The sequence below is a fragment of the Falco peregrinus genome, chromosome 6, assembly GCF_023634155.1.
Source record: "Falco peregrinus isolate bFalPer1 chromosome 6, bFalPer1.pri, whole genome shotgun sequence".
NCBI lineage: Eukaryota > Metazoa > Chordata > Aves > Falconiformes > Falconidae > Falco > Falco peregrinus.
Window position 1 is genome coordinate 89780005 of NC_073726.1, and position 19508 is coordinate 89799512.

General features: G+C 51.2%; 1 protein-coding gene across 1 annotated transcript in view; it reads right to left on the reverse strand.

The window, feature by feature from the left end:
* CASQ2 (calsequestrin 2) overlaps positions 1 to 19508 on the reverse strand; it is a 34804-nt gene that overhangs the window by 11231 nt on the left and 4065 nt on the right. The window contains exons 2-6 of the mRNA XM_055809310.1: positions 9540 to 9624; positions 8032 to 8132; positions 5731 to 5842; positions 4460 to 4533; positions 3886 to 4016 (exon numbers count right to left, since the gene is read on the reverse strand). Of these exons, the coding sequence (XP_055665285.1) occupies positions 3886 to 4016; positions 4460 to 4533; positions 5731 to 5842; positions 8032 to 8132; positions 9540 to 9624 (503 nt within the window). The remainder of the gene's footprint in view (positions 1 to 3885; positions 4017 to 4459; positions 4534 to 5730; positions 5843 to 8031; positions 8133 to 9539; positions 9625 to 19508) is intronic.

Below are 19508 nucleotides of genomic sequence, written 5' to 3' on the forward strand. Positions count from 1 at the left end.
GAGCTGTCACAAAGAGAAGTGTTGGTCAGTGAGGTCCTACAACAGACTGGTAAAGGGGGCAGCAGCGTTCTGATGCCAAAACCAGGTGGCATCAGTGAGGTGTGTAACCTGTCACTTCAGTTTGCCTTACAGCAGAAACAAGGAGCATTTTTCAGAGGTTCCTAGTGCCACAGATCTGGAAGGGCAACTTCCTTATGGGCGTAACGCTACCAGCAAAAGTAGAGTTAACAGGCGTTTGAAGGAATATGATGCGATGGCACAAGAGATGCATGGCCTTTAAGAGGAAAGTCATGGCCATGGATCTGCTGAAGTTCCGAGCAAGTCAATGAGCGGATGAAGGTGTCCTGGTCCATGCAGTGAGCTGCCTTCAGAGGCCCATTGGACAAGGTCCCTTCCTGCAGGCTCTCAGAGCAGCTGAGCTGCAGTTAGATCAGAGGAGGGGTCCTCCTGTGGCTGAATGACATTGGGAGATGAAGGGTGGAGATGGATGGTCAGTTTTCACAACAGAGGGAGTTAACTGATCAAGATTCATAGCATATGCTTTGGCATGGTCGTATGCATAACATATTCTCATATAATCTGAAAAAGATGGGAAATAGGAATATGGAGGCATTTGCTTATCATATTCGATTCTTTGACGACCAACACAGGCCTGACTGTGAGGAGAGACAGAGAGATCTCCTGAGGCTTGAGTGTCTGCGTGATAGATAGACATATAGGAAGTAACGCACTTGCAGAAAAATTACCCTGATTAGACAGGTGCAACAATGGGTTCTAAATTAGTTATAATTAATTACTGCCTCTCAGAAAAGGGGCCTGGGTGTCACAAATTGAGAAAGCAGAAGCTCCACAGGCAAAAGGCAGAAAGAAGGTTACAAACAGTCGGGAAGTGACTAAGGAGTAAAACACACCATACTGTTATGGTGATGGACAGCTGCACTACGCACCTCCAGGGTGGATGTACGTGTGGCTCTGGTCATCTCATCACAGAAATGATATGGAACAACTGAAAAAGGGATGTGGAAACATGCCAGTGGTGAATGAACGTATGAAATGACCTCTGTTTGATGGAGATTAAATAGAGCAGAACTCTTTATATTGTAAAAGAGGTGACTGAAGAGGGATTTGACAGGGGGTCTAAAAGAATCGGGAATGGTAAAAAAGAAAAAAGTGAAACAGGGAATGGCTAGTCATTGTTCCTCTTAACACAAGAGCTGATAGGTGCACAGCGAAATTATTAGGTAGCACATATAAACAGAAAAAATAGGAATGCTCTTTTGATGCAATGCATAATTCAGCTGTGAACCCATTACAATTGGATACTTTCAGCATCAAAATAGAAATGAGATAAAAAATTACTATAGAAACGAAAGAAATAGCCACTAAGCACAAGATCAGGGATAGAATTTTTGATCCATCATGTCTCCTCATTACTGATTGTCAGAAACTGGAGATTGTATCGGGTGGATGCGTAATATGTACTTATGCATACTTGTACCTGGCTTTCAAGCCACTTTCTCTAGCCCTTCTCTGGGAGCAGCTCTTGGAGGAAGGAAACTCAGTGAGAAGGATCTGTTCACACCCACGTGTACTGATTTCTGTAGAGTTACTCAAGATTTACTCTGGTTACTTCCCTGTGCTGGAGGGAACAGGGTAAGTGGAGTTTGGGTGAGTAAGTGGGAGCAGAATCCAGCCCCCACGTCTCTACACCATAATCACAGAGAACGGGGGTAGGAGTTGGGTGTCCGACCCCAGCTTTTTGTGTGTGAAAGAGGCGTAAACACAGAGGCCTCTTGCTGTGGGCAGAGGAGCTGCCGTGTAACTTGCATTTGCACGGGTTTTTTGGCACAATTGCAAATTTTTGCACAATTGCAAAATCTGGATTGAGCCCTTGGAGTCACAGCGCCTGGCCAGCATCCCCAGCTGCACACCCAGCTGGCTGTGCAGCCTTGGAAGAGTCACCCCACCGTGCTGAACGCTGCCTTCCTGACCTGCTGGGGAGGGATGAGCTTTCTCACCAGCGCCTGCAGCTGCCCAGGCTGCGTACGGGCTCCTCCTGGGCACCTGCTTCAGCTCCTGCCTCGAGGCTGCAGCGAAAGCTCAGCACATCCCGATTTCTGTGCGGGGCTGGAGGAAGAGGTGGTGAAGCCTGCCTGGGCACAGCTGCCGGGAGCCCTCGCTGGAAGGGCTGTTTAAAGCATGCCAAAGGGCCTGGTACTGCGGACCACTGGGAGCTTTTCCCAGCGAGGTGACGGGGCTCCTGCTATGGGATGGAGAGGTGGCAGCAGGGCTTTGCAGCTCAGTGGAGGCATAGCCCCTGCCCGCCGGCTGGGGTGGAGTGAGTCTGCTGTGTGAGGGGGACGAGGCGAGTGGTCCTCTACACCTTCCTGCAGAGGAGAAGATGCTGCCGAGTTCTCTACAGGGAACAAGCAGGTGGCAGCTGCTGAGGTCATTTTGTTTTTCTTGACAGGCCTGATCATCTCCGTGCCTAACTCCACTCCCAGCCTTCAGCTTTAGGCCTTTTACTGGTGGCAAGGCAGGAGAAGCACTTTTCTCTGAGGGACTTCCAGCACTAACTGCTGGGAACATATCACTGTCATCCCAGAGTCTTTCCTCTGCCATGGCAGCATCATGAAATATGTAAGGGGGGGCGAGGGGTTTCCACTACAATTTTGTGCTGGCAAAGACCTTGCCTTATTAGCCTGGCGTTTAGCTGCCTGTGTTTAATCAGCCTCCTGATGCTGCTGCTTGACAGAAAGGGCTTGGGAAAAAGAGATGGGAAGGACTGAGGTCAGGAAGTCCAGGAGGTCAGCAAAGTGACCTCTGAGTACATGGGAGATAGAAGACCCCTTCATATTTCAGAAAAAGCAGAGATCTGTTTCCAAGTCTGGTGACTTGTGGATTCCGGAGATGACCTCCTGCCTCTAAACCCCTGTGTGCGAACACAAACCTCCAGCTCAGCCCGGTTTGGGGTCCCCTAACCCCGGTTGATGGCCCTGCTTCTCTTGCACTCTTTTCTGGTCCCTTGATCGTCTGCTGCAAAATGCAGTTGCAGGAGCAGCAGACAGCCCGTGTCACTATCCTGTGCTGTATTTTTAAAGGTGTAAAAATACAGCACTTCATCGGTGGTGGTGCCCTTGTATTTAACCCTGTGCTTTTACACGGGATCAACCTTTCCAGTCACTTCCAGACTGTTGGTAGCTGAGTCCCTAAGCACCTAAACTATCCAATAAACCTGACTGCAAAAAGCATGGAGCATCCACAGCTCCTGTTGAGATGTCAAACACTGTAGGTGCTCAGCACCATTGCCACATGAGGCCCAACACAGCCAGAACAGCAGTGCCTTCCTCTATGTGCCTGTGGTCACCAGGAGCCTCTCAATCCATCATGGTTCCTCCGAGCTTGGCCCAAGCTCAGAGCCCACCTACAGACATATCTGACATCAGGAGAGGGATGTACCATTAGTGAAACTGTTTTGAGGAAAGTTGGGACTGGGCAGAATTTGGATTTGGCTTGAGAGGCCTTGGAGAAGATCATCTTCTGTACGGACCTAAACTAAAAACATGGGCAAGTAGGGCAAGGTTTCAGCTCTCCACTGCCTGCAGGCCTCCCTGCTCTTTGGGGGAGGACTGGTCAGGGGGGAGGAGGAGGAGGGTAGCTGTGTTGTCACAGCCCCATGGTGGTGGGCTCTGATGGTGGCACAGATAGGTGCACCTCTGGTGGTAAGAAATGACCAGCCAAAAGCTCAAACCTGGGTCAAAAAATCACCAAAAAGTGGTCGTTATCCTAATTTTTTCTGAGAGGGATGCCCTAGAGAGGCAAGCCTGTGATGACAGACACCTTCATTTGCTTCCCATGGCCAGGAGGGTCCCATATGCTACGTACCTTTTGTGCTCCTTCACAAATTCAACGAGCTCCTCTTCTGTGTAAGGCTTATCAGGGATGTGAACAGGCTCGTCCATAAACGGTTCATAGAAGTCCACCTCGTTCATCTTCAGACCCAGTTTCTTGGCAACCTGTTGCAGTGCAGATGGTCAGAGGTGAGGAGCCTGATGTGCCTCTTTGCCTGCCCAGCATCTCTCCTGGTGGCAGAGCTGAGGCCAAGGTGCTTGCACTCTTAGGGGTGGCCAACAAAATAAAAACGGATGTTTTCCTTGATTAAAAACACACCAATGCTCTCGGCACTACTGGTCTCAAGCACTGAGGGCAGAGCAAGGCCAGATCAAGGTCCCACAAACCTAATGGGGCTGGTGTCCAAACCGGGATCAGGACCTGCCTCCACACTGCAGGAACAGCCTCTTGTGACAGGGCCAAATCCAAACGCGGACACCAATACCACAGATTACAGGAACACTGACAACGAAAAGCTGGAGCCAGATATTAAATCTGGGAACAGCCTGAGCTTCTGGAAAACAGGTGGTGGAGCCTGTGAGCTCCCCTGGAGACTGTGGATGCTTACCCCTTTGTCAAAGGTGGCAAAGAATTTGATGTAGGGCTGGAAGTGTTCAGCAGCTTCTTCAAATGCCTTGTAATCTGGATGGAGAAAAAGGGAATGAAGAAAAGATTTCACAGACAGCTGGCCGTGCTTTGATCAGCACAGAAGGCATCAGGGAAGAACAAACATAAATTACTGCAAAATACATCAGATGATGGGACTATGTTTCTTCCACCCTTCCAGGGCTTACAAACAAGGACCATTTCATGTGAGGCGAACAGGACACGTTGCACAGACCCACAGTGCTTAGGAAAGCTGCAGATCCCAGCACGCCACGCTTAACTGGGGCTGAAATCAGCAGCCCTGTGAAGCAGGTCCGGGGGCTAGAGCTCCGGGCTGTTGATAAGGGCGTTTGCCGCTGCCCTCTTGCACGAGCAGTAGTTCAGCCTGGGAAGAAGATGGAGTTGCTCCAGCGTTAGCGATTGCTGCCATTCCCTAAACAGTCAGCAAGCGCCATGAGGCACGCTCCCCCTGCTGCAGGAGGAGGGGGCAGGGGGCCGGAACCAGGGGCATTTTTACTGTTATTGGTATCAGATTCTCAGCTGGGGTCAAGGAGGATGCTCCCAGCCTGCTGGGAGCTCTTTACAACAGGTATTCCCCACCTTTCTTCAAAATACTTATTACCGAACAGCGTTACCTGCCCAAGCTGCCCATTCTGAGCGGGTGGGGAAGCTGAAGAGAGAGGTGGATGGACTGTTGTGGTGCAGCAGACTTGATGGCTGCTTGTTCAGGTAAGAATACCTGTCTTTTTGCTAAAAGCAAGCCTTGCAGGCGTGGGGTGCATGCTGCCAGCACCGCCCGGAGAGCACAGGGCTGGCAGAGGAGGCTGCCGGGGCTCGTTAGTATTTTATGTGCAGCCTCCTCTTTCCCTTTGCCTCCCTCCCTCTTTCTTCGACCTTTTGGGCTGACTCCTTACAAGAGGGAGAGCTTTGCTCCTTTTAGGTGCTCACCCAGTGTAACTGTAACCTCAGCTGGTTTGGGGTGAGGCAGACTGGCTTCAGGAGCCCCTGGATCATTGCCCCCTTGCAGACGGGTCACCACTGTTGGTGTAGGAATGGGCTCAGGCATAGCAACAGCAGGAACTTGTCTGCACCCCATTTCGTCCTTGGGCAACTCTGGCACTGTCACAGCCTGCCACATACCCCTCACACCCTTAAGGTTCATGCAGAACCAGTGCCCGGCCCCCGGAGCCCCCAGCCAGGCTCCAAGCCCCGTGAGGAACATATTCATCTTACGTTCAGAGTCTTCTCCTTTGAAGTAGCCGATGAGTTTGATTTCCTCGTCGATTTGGTCAAAGGCCTGGAGCTCCAGCTTGCTGTTTATGATCTCCACAGGGTCTTCTAGCAGCTGCCATGACAAATGCATTTGATAATGCAACGGTTTGCAGCACCAACCTATGCCTGGCAGGATGTGTCACTAGCAGCCTAAGTGGGGAGAAAGAGGTCACCCAGTTTCTCTGCTGCTGGGAGCCCTACTCAGTGCTCTCTGCTGTAACGTGAGGGACCCAGAGATGTGGGTCACCTTCAGAGGGAGCCGTTAGTAGGCTCACTGCATAGGTTGAAGCATCAAGAGGGAAGCTGAGTGAGCTCTGGGTAACCCAAATGGATGCTGAGGGACCTGCTGTGACGAGAGAGAGCAGGGCAGCAATGCAGCTGGTTTTAGTGAGGCTGAGAAGAAGGGAGAGCAGCTGAAAGGGGCTGGAATGGGGAATATGAGCTTCTGTGAATGACGGATATATTTGTTTTCAAGTGTCATTTGCTGGAAGAGATCATTGCAAAGGACTTGCTCTTGGAAAATATTAAACTCAGCATGCTAGAGGGTGGCCAAACAGCATTTGGGAGCCACAGAAAGTCTGGATGTGCATTTGCCTGGCTGATCCTCCTACGCAGAACAGGTTCAGCCTATGCTTTGGCCCCAGACACCTCACAGTGTTGACGAGGAAGACCTACCTGCTGCTTCAGCCTGTCATTGATTCAGACTTTGTTTCTGTTTTCTTAACTAGTCACTGCTGGTGAAAAGATTCGGTCTGATTATTTTGCCCGGCAATACTGGTGTAAATCAGGTGTGGCTTTGCTAGTACAAAAAATGCAGAGAGGCCACTGTAGAGCTCACAGAGGAGTAGGGAACCTCTGGGTTTGTTTTCTTTTGAGATCAGGCTGCCAGGGAACGACAGTTGTGTTTGTTTTTATTTCCCTGCTTTGCTGGGTATTTTCCCTCTTGAGTGGAAAACACACAAACAGAAATCTTTGTTCTCTACCTTTGTTCACAGAGCACGAATTTTCAGTGGCACACCACAAAGCACAGCAAGCGAAACCTCACAAAGAGCCTTACGCCGCTCTCCTTGCGAGAGGAGATGCTGCGGTGTGAGGCTGTGCCTCTGCTGTGTCCGCAGCAGCCGGTGCAGCTCCCTGCTCCACAGTGGCCTGAGCCATGGGAACCAGGGAGCCCACCGCTGCTGGCGTCACAGCAAAGCCCTGTCTGTGCCACTTCTGGTGGGGCAGATGCCCCTTTCTATCGCTGAAGCCACTTGCATCTGTTTGGGCCACAACATCTGATGCACGCAGCACAGACGTTGCCATAGGAGAGCTAAGGTCCTAGGGAGCTGATTCTCTTCCCTGGCCATGCCTCTCCCCACAGCACTCCTGCACCGTGGGTGAACATTTAGGCAAGGTGCCACCCTGGGAAACAAACCCTGCCAGCTCCGCTGCTCATCTGACCTCTCTTATCTGCATTATTGCGCGGCTGCTCATAAAGGGAGCCTGATATCAAAGGAGAGCCAAGCTGCTGTAAAATGTTTCCACTAGAAAGCAAAGACCATGTTTTTGGGCGGTTGCCTCTCCTAGGAATAAAACATAAAGAACGAGAAGTGCAACATATTGATGAAGGAGTCAGCACCTCTTTTGCATTTCGGCACAACAGTGAGTTGGTAGTTGTGCCTGGGCACAAAATGACCCAAAAGCACTAAATCCTGGGACCTTAATCTTCTCTAACTCTGGCCGTGCAATTCAGAAAGTTTACTGAAAAGGCAGTAGTACACTACGTTGTTTTTGCGATCGTGTCTAGGAAGAGGCAAACAGCAGCATATACTTTTTTCAACAAATTGAGGTCTTTCTAGCTGCTCTTGAGAATGCTACCTCTTAGATTTTTATTTTTTTAAAAATAACTCTTCCTTTTAAAAAAAAAAAAAAGTGAGATTTTACAAATGGCTAAGCATTTGCAGGCCAGCTTGCCGAGTAAGATTGGGTGACCAGCAGTCAGTTACGTGGCACTGTTATTTGCTTCCAATCAAATCCTTCATAAACAGGAAAGAAAGCAGAACATCTTTCAGATATAAGTGGTTGGTGGCATATGAAGGTGCCAGCTTTCCTGGGAACTCATGGTCAGGCAAGTATCTGGGAAGCTGGCAAATGTCATCTCTACCAGTGTGTAGCAAACAGGGATGGAATTTCAAATAAAGATAAACCTGTGGTTTTCAGCAAATTATTTGCAGTCTTCTCTAAGAGGCTTTATCTAGCTCTGAGCTTATCTGTGCTTACATCCAAGAGGAATTCCACCAAGACATCTGTGGCCAGTTCCCCATCAAATTCAATCAGCCGCTCCTCCTTAAAGACATAGAGACTTCCCTCTTCAACCAAGCCTGAAAGAAGGAGACAGGAAACATAATGTGGTCAACAAGTCACTAAAAGCATTTTTACTATGGAGTATCTTACTTGTTGTTCTAGCAACACCTCCTGGGAAAACGCAATTGCCAATTCGCCGTGTTGGTCCAGTTAGAAACACCCTGTGCAATCTCCTGCCTGATGTTTTATGGCACGAGGGACAGACCCCAGCCAGAACTTGTGCTAGATTCTTCCCTTCCCAAACGCTGAACTTTTAATTCAGGTCACAGGTTGGCCTCAGCTGGAAAAATTCTGTACCAGGAACTTTTTTTAGCTTGGCTCTCTATCTTGCAGTAAGTAATACTGGGCTCTAACTGACATCCCAAATTTTAACAGCCTGTCACTAGATGGAAATGGATTTCGATGTGAGTTGTGCTCACTGCCCAGAGAAGGCTGAACTATGTGGACATAAACAGTGACCTGAAAGCCAAAGTGAGCTTCAAACTCTCAGGGGCTTAGCTAGCCTTGGCAAAAGGGTTAGAAACCTATGGCAGAGGTGCTGCAGACGGCAGGCTGGCAGGTTTGCATGGTGGATGGCTGGACTGAGGGCTGGATGCCAAAGCATCTCGGTGGCAGGGCACCACGGGGTAGTTTGCTCTGTCTTGGAGAGGCAGAATCTCTCAGCTTTAGTTTAGCTTCCACCAGCATACACAGCCTCTAATCTAGGAAAGAAAACCGCAACCGGTGTACAGTCCGGTATGCTTAGTCTCTGACCTTCAGGCTAGTGGTATATTTGTGTAATGTTGTATTTATGTATTCCCATATTGCTTTGGGGGCTAAAATATGAAGGGACTGCCAGCCCCTGGATGGCAGCTCTTACAGGGGTGGGCAGTGCAGCAGTCATTCACCTTTACAGCAGGTTTCCTCTTCTGCTCCGGGGAGCAAAGGGTTGGCACCTGACTCCCAAAGCACTGCAAGGCTGTGGCTCCTCTGTTAGGGGCCGGGGATCACCCTGCCATGTGGCTGGTGACATCTGGGAGCCTGTGTGATTTCCCTGTAGGTTTTGGTTCTGAGATGCTGTGTCAGACCTGTCTCTGCGTAGGAAGAGCACGGAGTTACTCCATGGCACCTATTTACAGTTCCTGCTCAGCGAGCTGTGACCTTCCACCCTGTCATCGCCATGGCATGAATTGGCTTTCTTCTCCACTTGGTTTTGGTTTGGCACTCCCAGCCAGGAAGCTTTTTGCTGTAAGGCTCTCGGCTCATCGCTTTCATCCTTGACCCCCCAGCTTGATGTTGCCCATGTTGGGGAGGGCAGGTGGTCAACGGAGTCACCCTCCCCATCCTGGTGACAATGATTTGGCTGTCCTCTACAGGGCTGGCTGCTGGGCATCACTCCCATTCTCTCTCCAAGCTATTCCAGAGATATCAGACATGGGACTCACCTAGCTTTTTGGCGAGTTTGGCATCCTTCTTGGAGTCCACCATCCCGAAACCAATGCTCCTGGGCTCCAGGACCTGAGCTGCCAGCTGTGGGAGGAACCAGAGAGCCCAACATTAGCAGCATTAACACCACAGGATATCTAAAGGGCATCGTGCCCTGCTAGCATGGCACAACAGACACAAGCAACCCACACTCTGCTTTCGGACAGCACCAACGGGTGCAATGCATCACATGCTGCCTCCTTGCTGAGATAACACTGCCTGGAGGCTACAAGGGTTGAGTTCCTTCCCACTGTGTCACAGCACCGAGTTTGCTGGTGATACCACATGCTGTTAACTGCTGTTTGTCATTTGGGCGTCGGGAGAGGGCTCCCAACCACACTGAGGGCACCAAAGCAGAGGGCATGGCTGGGAGAAAGACCTGTACCACCGACACAAAGCAAAAACTGTCTCCTCAGTTGTGTCTCAGTGGCCTCCTGAGGGAGAGTGTGACATGTGGACACTATGGACATTTTAGCTCTGAAAGTGTTTGGTGCCAGGCAGCAGTGGCTGAAAACTGGATGGGATGCAGGGCACTGCAGCACCACATTTCCTTCATACATGTGACGGGGTGGCCAAAGCAGGCTTCCAGCAAAATAAAGCAGAGGGACCTGTGGCTGTGCAAAAGCAGTCCCTTCCCCTATGAAATGCTCTAAGTCACATCTCCTGTCCAGGCTTCAGTCACCCCTTGAGTTCCCAGTCCCCTCTTTTTCCTAAAGAAACGAGTTTAATCCCAGCCACGCTCACGTTTGCCTCCTTGCAGCTTTGCAAAACCACTGCCCCCCGTTCACACCATTTTTGATGAAGGGGCCTCTTGAAGGTATCGGGTTCCTGCCTGTTTTGTGAAAATAGATATCTGAGGAAAGAAGAGACGCTCTGCAAGTGCCCCCATGGTGGGAGCGGCCGGGTGAGACCCTGTGAATTCCAGATGGGCTCCATAGAGAACGCAGTGACCCTGGGAAATGAGCCCACTTACTCACCAGATGATTGACTTATCCCCACCACAAGCATGCCAGAGATCATCCAAGCCAGCAATGATGCTCTGAGACCACCAAGCAGCTGTAAGAACCCCGTCCTGCTCCCTCTCCCTTCCTGCTCCATGAATGCCTCCGATGCTGACAGTCTTCTTGCTGTCTCCCCTTCCTAACCCTGCCGGATGTGGGGGGATGATGGGGGTGGGGGGTCAGGGGCCTCCGGGACAGGAATGTCCCTATTAGGGCACAGCTGCCTGTGCTCAGCGGTGGGAGGCTGGCGGAGGGCAGAAGAAAAGCCATATCCAGAGAGATGGCGGGCTGATTTATGAGGAACATGCTCCCCCAGGACCCATTTGGCCATCCCCTTCCAGCCTCAAAGCCAGTTTGAATGTCACCCAGCAGCGCTGCAACCACAGTTGTGCAGCCCCTTGGCTTCCCTGCTATAAATAGCTTCTGCCTGTGCCCGGCCATGGTGAAAGTGAGGGATAATTGAAAGCATAGGGGAGCAAAAGCAGTGGGGTAGCCCCCTTGCCTGTCCGCCAAGGTGTCATGGGGCCAGCCAGCTCCCCATGCCCAGCCCTTCCCTGAAATCCTGGGGGATGATGGTGGGAACCCTGGCAATCAGGGTGCTTAGGCAAAGGGGAGCAATGGAGAACGTGGTTGTCTTCTTTCTTCCACCAAATACACATCCCCAGGCCAGTCCCAAAGTCCTCCAGAAGGACATATTATTCTCCACCCACCACCACAGCATCACTGCAGCCTTGATCCCACTGTGGCTACCAGCTCTGCTGTCTTTATGGGGAAATACCACCATCTGAGGCAAAAGGGGTGCTCATGTTATGCGGGAAACAGGTGATCTCACTGTTCTTTCCTTGCTTTCTGCCAGTGACTTGAAAAAAAGGTGAGGCTGCGTGTTCAGGGCTTGTGCTTACAATGGATACTGCCTGGACAGGGCAGAGCACTGGCCTGTGCACATCCATTGATAAGGCATCCAAGCACTGGTCAGACTGGTCTGGCATCCCATCTCCTGGCTCAGGCCATGGCTGTCCATGTCAGAGCACCTGAGAGCAGCTGGTACCCAGTAACGCGGGGAGGGATGGACACCCCTTGTGAGCTCCCCCAGCCATCCGCAAGCAGGTGGCGGTGAGAAGCTGCTTTCTGCTCCCCGTCATGGGGATCTGCTTTTCCTGGACAAAAGGATGGAGCCTGTAGGATCATCAGCTTTTGGGGACTTTGTCAGCGTGTCCCCGCTTGTTGGTAGTTGTGTAGACCATTCCTCAGAGTCAACACCTGAGGTTCTGGCTGCACGGTGACCGGAGGAAAAACACAGAAAGCCCAAAGGGAAGAAGGCTCTTCAGTCACGTCCAGTCCAGCCCATACCTGTTAGCCACGTGCCAGGCAAAGCCCAGGCAGTTCAAGCCCACGGGAGATGGTTAGGGTTTCTTGGGGGTGTTTGAAGCAGCTCGGAAATGTGCACAAAAGCTGCAACACCTGCCACAGACAAGTGGTTGGGTGTGAGCGGGGGAGTTTGCAAGAGAGGAGGCACTGATCAGCAGAACGTATGTCAGCATGCAGAAGGTAGCTCGTCGGAAGGGTGTGGGTGCAGCCGTTTAGCTGTGAGCATGGGATCTTGCTGGGAAAGGGTAAAAGTGTCAAGAAAACGTGGGTGATGGAATGAAAGCCTCTTGGTGAGACTGTGGGAGTGTGCACCTCGTTAGGGCTTGGAAGGCAAAAAAGGTCACAGTAATGCTGGAGGTGTGCCCGTTGGTGTGGCAGGGCTTGTGTGGCTGTATCTGGCGAGACTCTCTTGGGAGGGGTATGTACTGTGGCTGCAAGTGTTTGGAGATGTGCCTCTGCAAAGGTTCATCTCAAGACGAGATGTGCAATGGTACGTGTATATAGGAGGGTGCATGTGCGCATGTGCCTGGGGCGGAGCTGGGAGCGCAGCGGGAAGCCTGCCTCCTTCACTGGGACCTTCATGCTAATGGGATAATAAGCTGAGTGGTACAACCTGTGCCCATCCACAGAGCACATGGGCCTTGCACCGGGGAAATCTTTATGCAATGTGAGATCTTGGGAGCTCTTTCCACCGTGGCAGCACCTGGAGGCAGAAGACCTTTGCAGCGTGTCAGTACCAACGGTGGCTTTCTCAAACGCAAGCTAGGCAGGGGCTGGACATTACTCCTGCCCTTGCTGTCTCTCCTTTCCACTGCAGCAGCTGAATCACCTAAGCAGACCACTGCTTAGGTGAGGATGTATTCCCACACCTGTATTTGAATCCATAAGGCAGCAAAATACAGAGTATGCCAGAGGCAGAGCAGCTTGGCTAGTTGCCCCCTGCTCATTACAGTATCCAGCATTTATATATCCCCTTACAGTATTTTCTGAGTCCATAAAGCTATGTGGATTGGAATGCAGATAATGTTTCTAATCTTGACAATCGCTCTTGCTCAGGACCTTGGGAGAGAAGCTACTGTAATGTAAGAACACAACCCCTCCCTCCTCCCCCTCCTCCTCCTTCCTTTAAATTCATATCGCTTGAAGCCTGGCCAGCCAGATCCCTTGCCTTTGTGTCAGCCTCTATAGCAAGTAATTAGCGTTCAACAGCTGCATGGGGAGATGGAGGGGAGAAACTGCCCTAGAAGAATCGGGACTTAACTGGTGATGCAGTCCCTCGAGGTAAGCAGGAGCTTTGGGCAGGCAGAGCTGGCTGAGAGCGTGAGTGAAGATCCCAGTAGCCTGTAAGCTCATATCCCATGCACGTGTTGCAGACTTCCTCATGTGCCCGAAGCCTTGCCATGCACACTCTCCAGCCACAGGATCACAAACTGTGTCCTGTGCAGCCTTGGGAAAAGGAGGTGTGGGTTTGGGAACACTCCTCCTTTCTCCCACGTCCCTCAGGTAATAGCTATACTGGAATTTGGGTAAGCACAAGGGATTGCTTGGCCCTCTGGGATGTGAGAGGTGCCAGCCCAAAGTGAAGCTTGAGTACCAGCAAGTAGCAGCATCACCTCCCTCTCGGGTGGTGTCAGCAGTTACAGGCAATCTGAATAATGGGGGTGGAAAGAAACAGCTCCTGGCCAGAATGTCTCACCTCCACACCTACTGTAGTTATCTGAACTAGGTGTGATGCTGGGAAGCTTTCGGGTGATTTAAGTCCCACAGGGTCATTCTGAAATTCTAGATTATAGAGCAACAGAAGCATCACCAGCTGCCTGACCATGCTCCTGTTCCAGCCATGGACAATGCTGATTGTGCCAAACTTGCATTTGGTGTGAGTTTTGCTGCTAAATGGCAGACACCATCCAGCAGAAAGGGTTACAATGGGATGGGAGGGGTGGGTGTCTCAGCATGGTCAGTTGTCATGTGGAGTGACATTATGGCTTTCGGCCTGGATTTTCTTCCCACTTCTCTAGCAGCTGCCTGGAGCTCCCACAGTCAGTAAAGGCTCATCTTCCCCAGTGGCTCAGCTGGGAGGCAGTGTTCTGGGGATGTTTGGGTCTCCATGAGAGCCACCATGAGTAAATTTAAGTGTAGGGAGCTTTCTGTTTCCCCAGCTAGTAGCAGTGGAAGAACAAAACTCAAGCAATGCAAGGAGGAGAGCGACAGGAGGTGATGAGGGAACGTCCCCTCAAGCAATCTGTTTCTCTGCTGTTTTTCTCCTATTCTCTTAAAGCTGCAGTTTATGTTGATGGTCAGAACCTGGTTGATGTAATGATGATGATTTCTATCCCAACATGTTTGGGCTTTATTTTCAGAAACAGCAGGAGGGGGTGGGCAAAAAACTAGGGTCTTTCCCCCAAAAGATCTGAATCTTTACGCAGGACTCATGCCTTCTACGCTACAGTTGGCTTCTCTGTTGTGCAAGCTGGTGGGCAGTTGTTGGAGAGTAGAGGGGGTCACCTCTCCTTCCAAATGCTGTGCTGTCTCCTCTAGCATCCCTTGCGTACCCCACTAGTAACTTTTTGGATCTTGCATAATTCAGCCTGGTGAATTAGGGGTCCTGAAGCATCGTGGTTGTCAAGGAGAAGGGGCAGAAGCTTGGTGAGCAGCTACCACTTGAGAAACCACGTTGAGTCCCATGTTGATCCCACCTTCCTGCCCTTTTCCACCACCTGAGCTGCCCGGTGAGGCTGTTTATTGCGAATCTGCTTTCCCAGGGGGTCACTGCTCCTCAGACTAAAAGGCAAGTCCCCAAATAGGGAACAACCAAAGGTCACTCCTGCAGAGGTGGCTTTCACAGGTAGGACTCCAAGAACGCCTCCCTGGACTTTAATTGCTGCACACTCGCTCAGCCCCGGTTAGACATACAATGTGCTCTTTGGCTGCCTCCCTAAAGGTTTCACATACTTAGGGATGTATTTTTATCTGCACCGACCGGGCATCCCTAATTTTAGCGAGCTGTAAGCCAAAGTGCAGCCCCCCCAGCCGTGGAGCTAACCGGGGCCGATGCCCGTGCCACCGAGCACCCATGGGTGCTGGGGCCCACTGCCACTGCTCCCGGCCAGTCCTCGCTGGCACCCGCATCATAGATGTTTTGCCGACTCGGCCAGCAGCTTGCACGCCGAGGACCGCCCAGGGCATGCGTGTGTGCCTGCTTGTGCCGAGCCAGGCTGTGGGGTCTGGGACAGTGGCCAGGGGCCACCCCACTAAGCTCCCCTTCGACAGAGCAGAGACTGGAGGTGCAAGGTGGGGGCTGTCCTCGCAGCAGTGAAGTTGCCTCTGCCTTGTGGCCTTTCTGCGCCTCAGAGAAGCTGATTTGAAACTGAAGGGTGGATGCTGCCGTGAAGCCCGTGCAGGGCACAACTGGCTCCTTTCAGGAGGTCCTGGAGGAGGGGAGCATGCTTGATACTCAGGCCCGTTTCACCTCCGCAGCCCATGTCATTCCTACGCCTCCAGCTCCCAGGAACAAGCCAGATTTCTGGAGTTCCTGCCCGAGTGGGTGTGAGCCAGCACTTCTGGAACCCCGGAGGGTCCAGGATGCTGCAGGCAAGAGCCGGGACCCTCCCACTCTCAGTCCGTGGGAAGAATCACCGATGGGGGGCTCTGTGGGAATGGAGGGGTCCTTGAGGCAAGAAAGGTCTTTTACCCAAGGAACGAGCAGAAAGAAATAAGAACTAAGGAAAGCCTTTAAAAATGCACAGCCTGCTTTGTGCAGGGTCGAGGTGTCGGAGGTCTGCTAGCTGACAGCAGTGTCTCCTGCCAGGGCCGGACAGGGGTCCCAGAAAAAGAACATATCGTGTACGGCAGCTGGCCTTGGCCAAAGCTGTGCCAGAGAGCGGGCAGGAATGAGCCCCATCGACACTGCCGAGGAAGGAGCGCTGGGGAGGGCAGGAGCCCGCCGTCCTGCTCCACGGCCACCCCTGGGAACCGAGCTCCTCGCTGCCGCTGCTCGCTCTATTTCCTCGGGCAAGGTTTTGTCTCATGTATGTAGGTAAATCCCCAATGTGCAAAGGAGGAAAAAAAAAAGACAACTTGGACCTTGCTAAGTCACTTCTTTCCTAGGCCATGGGTTCCTTGCCTGTGTGCCTGTAATTCAGGGACAGAGGACATCTTTGGTCATCAAACCTGGGGACCGTGTCATTCAATCTCCCTCACAAACTAGTCAACGTCCGTTTAAAACTCATTGGACTGTTCTCCCCCTTGAAGTCTTCCTCCTCTGGTGACTAGGGGCTTCCTAGTTTCCAGACTTGGTTTATTCATAGCCCATTTGTCCTTAGGCTTTGCGCTTAATAGCTCTTCTCCCTCTTGGGTGTTTAAAGAGAATTATCGTATCCCCTTTCCATTCTCCCCACAAATGAAGCTCAGGCATAAAGGAAGGGCAATCGTGGATTTTGATTGGGTTTTAGTTGAAGGGCACTAGCAGACCAAGCTCTGCAAGAAGGTCACGGTGGGGCAAGCATGGCGTGGCCCACCATACCCCGTCTGCCTTGCAGAGCAACAGCTGCCCCAGCCCACAGGCAGGATCATGAGAAATGTCAAGGTCTGGGGCGAAGAACATGAAATGATAACTGAAAACACCACCCATGCCCAGTGAGTAGGCAAGTGTGCGCTCAAGCTAGTCCTTTTAAGCTGCCCCACCCCCTGCCCACTCAGGATGGGGCAAAGGGACCTCGTTATACAAGAGTGAGACCCTGTCCACTGGGAGCCATCCCAGCAGTATGGCACTGGGAACCCTCACTGGCACTTTTTTGGGAAGCTGGCCAGTGTGGCAGGATGGCTGAGAGCTAAGAGGACGGGGCTGTTCGATGTTTCTCCTCAGTTGCATTTCTGAAAGGAGGAGTGACACAGAAGGGAAGGAGATTCCATGCAGCTTAAGGTCTCGTGTGGCACCTACAGAGGTTGTCTACAACAGCTGGACAGTGAGAAGATCTCCTCAGCTCCCTGCTTCGTAGCCAAGGAAGCCAGCAAAACCCAAGCAGACTTGGCCTTGCACTGAGTCAGCAAGCCAACCCAAGCTCATGGGGCTCTGCCATGTCTCCAGCTGACATTTGCATAAAAATTGGGTCTCTGGATGAAACCAGCTAGGTTTTCTTTAGATCCTGGGATTACAGCCAGTCTGTGCTCCGAGAACTGTGGTCAGCACACCTCTCCCCACTCATACTTCAGCAGCTGAGAAAGATGCCTTTCGAAGAGTGGTATGGCATGGGAAGTGGGGTCCTACACGAGGTGCTGCTCATCTGAGCAGACTCACTGCTGGGAACTGATGGAGGGACTTCAAAGAAAGAAACTGGGCAATAACAGGTAAAGCAGCCTTGGAAATTGTTTCTGCCACTGTTCTACAGAAAGACCAAACCACATACTTGTTCCTGGCCGTCAGTGTGCCCATCTGTGAAACGGGGAGCTCCCTGTAACTGGTTTTTGTGACTGGCTTCTCAGTGAGTGAATTGCTCCTAGGTGCTGCTGCTAAAAATCCATGCTCTGCTGGCTGTTGGTGAATTGAAACCTACTTACATGGTCTCGAAGGGCAAAGTAATCAGCACACACTTCTTCCTTTTCCGTCCCTTCCTTCCTTATTCTTGCATTAACTTAGCTGTAGTGGAAGCCACTGCTTTAGTAGCCTTGGGAACCAGAACACCTCTTTTATTAGAGGTACGGACAAGGCACTGGCACTGTAGGCTCCCGCACATACCTGTCCAGAGGTGTGCCTCATCTCCCACCTGAGGACTTGTTCCGTAGGGACCCAGAGACCTGACAGTTTCTGTGACACTCAGTGAACATGTCTTGTATAAGGCGTCTACCCAGCCCACGAAATTATGTTGAGGCACTGTCTCATGAACATGCCCTTTTTCAAAGAAATAGACCGAAATGTGGGTCTGTGAAACAAACAGAGACGGGTGCTTAAAGAAAGGGCTTGGGTGTATGTTTGTATTTATGTTTATACTCTACCTACAGATGGGGATAAACTAGAATCTTGTCTCCTGGCTCCTATGAATTTCTTGGATAAACTACACAGACCTGAACTTGTGAACCTTTTTTCTGTGTTGCATCTGAAGCAGCGAAGGACTTTCTGCTGTATGTTACATGGCTCTGAAATCCCATGGGAACATCTGCGCCCAAGAGATTTCAAGACCCTGTGGGTGGAACTACCCCAAAACCAGCTGATCTTGCACCAGTTTTTCCATCCTGAGCTGGAAGCTGCAGTTGTTTCAACACTTGAAAATAAATCCTTGCTCTCCAGCGAACTGGGAGGTAGGCTTTATGCACAGTTTAACCCTCGCTTTTTACTGGATTCAAAATCTGACTTTCCCTCTCATACGGCAGGTAGCCGCTGGCTGTGTCTGGGCACTGGGAGGATCTCATGCAATGTAATCTTATGGATTTATACTTTCTGGTTCGTAGGAGGAATTTTCCCTTGTGTTACAGAATGGGCCAAATACGAGAGGAGTTTCACTTTGTTCTGCCATTTATCGTTAGAGGCCTGGATGATGCTCGACCTCATCTGAAAAGGGGAGCACCACATCCCTCTTCTCTTACCTCTAATCAGACTGGTATGTGCTAGGGCAGTTATTAATGAATTTTCAGCCCAGGGCCACTGTTGCATTGAAAAGCCTACAATATCTGGGCTTGACAAACCTCTTTTTTAAGGATATTTATTATTAGACATGCACACAGATGACGAGAGAAGAATGACAGGGGAGCCAGGACTGAGCGAGTTTCAGCAGAGGAGAGGGTAACAGTGCATTGCAGGCAGCCTGCTATGGTAGTGAGACAACCTCAGTTGCTGGGGGGGGCTTCTCAAGTGCAAAAGAAAAGTCCCTAACCCCGCTGCTCGTTATTCTTGCTACATGATTCCTAGAGACAGGGGCTGGCCCACTGGCAGGTGAAACTACTCCAGTATTTAGGAGATTCAGAGATCAGAGGGAGAGAGGAGAAGGTTTGAGAAGTGGTGGTACAAGACAGGACAAAATAGGGTAGGGGAATTACAAAGAAGAAAAGCAGAACAAATGTTTCTCAGCTTTGCTGGTTTGGTCTTTTCCTTATTTTGCCTTTCCTTGTTACAACCGAGACCTTTTAGGACAAGTAGCTTTTTTTCTTACTTACCTAGTAAATAATTATTGTCAAACCTTGTGCCTGGCTGTTGCATTTGCTTCTTCACTGTGCTCAGCTCATGGGGCATGCAGGGCTCTTGCAAACATTGCCACAGAGCAGGAGTAGCTACTGCCCGCGCCAGGCTGCCTGGTTCAGCCTCTGCGTTGCCCCAGTCAAGCTGCTGGTGCTTTTCAGTAGTCACTGGTGCCGAGTGGAGTCATTGAAGAAAGGCATGCAGAGGAGAAGAGCCCTTTAACCTGAGCTGTGTAACAGCCTGTGCTCATGCTCTCTCTGCCACGGGTTGTCTTCTAACAACCCTTCCCCAACCCTTTTCCACCCTAGCCAGAAGGCAGTAGGCAGTGGCATCCCCGAGCTCTGCTTTGACTAGTTTCCTGACAGCCTAACCCAACAGCCCCCAGCCTTCCC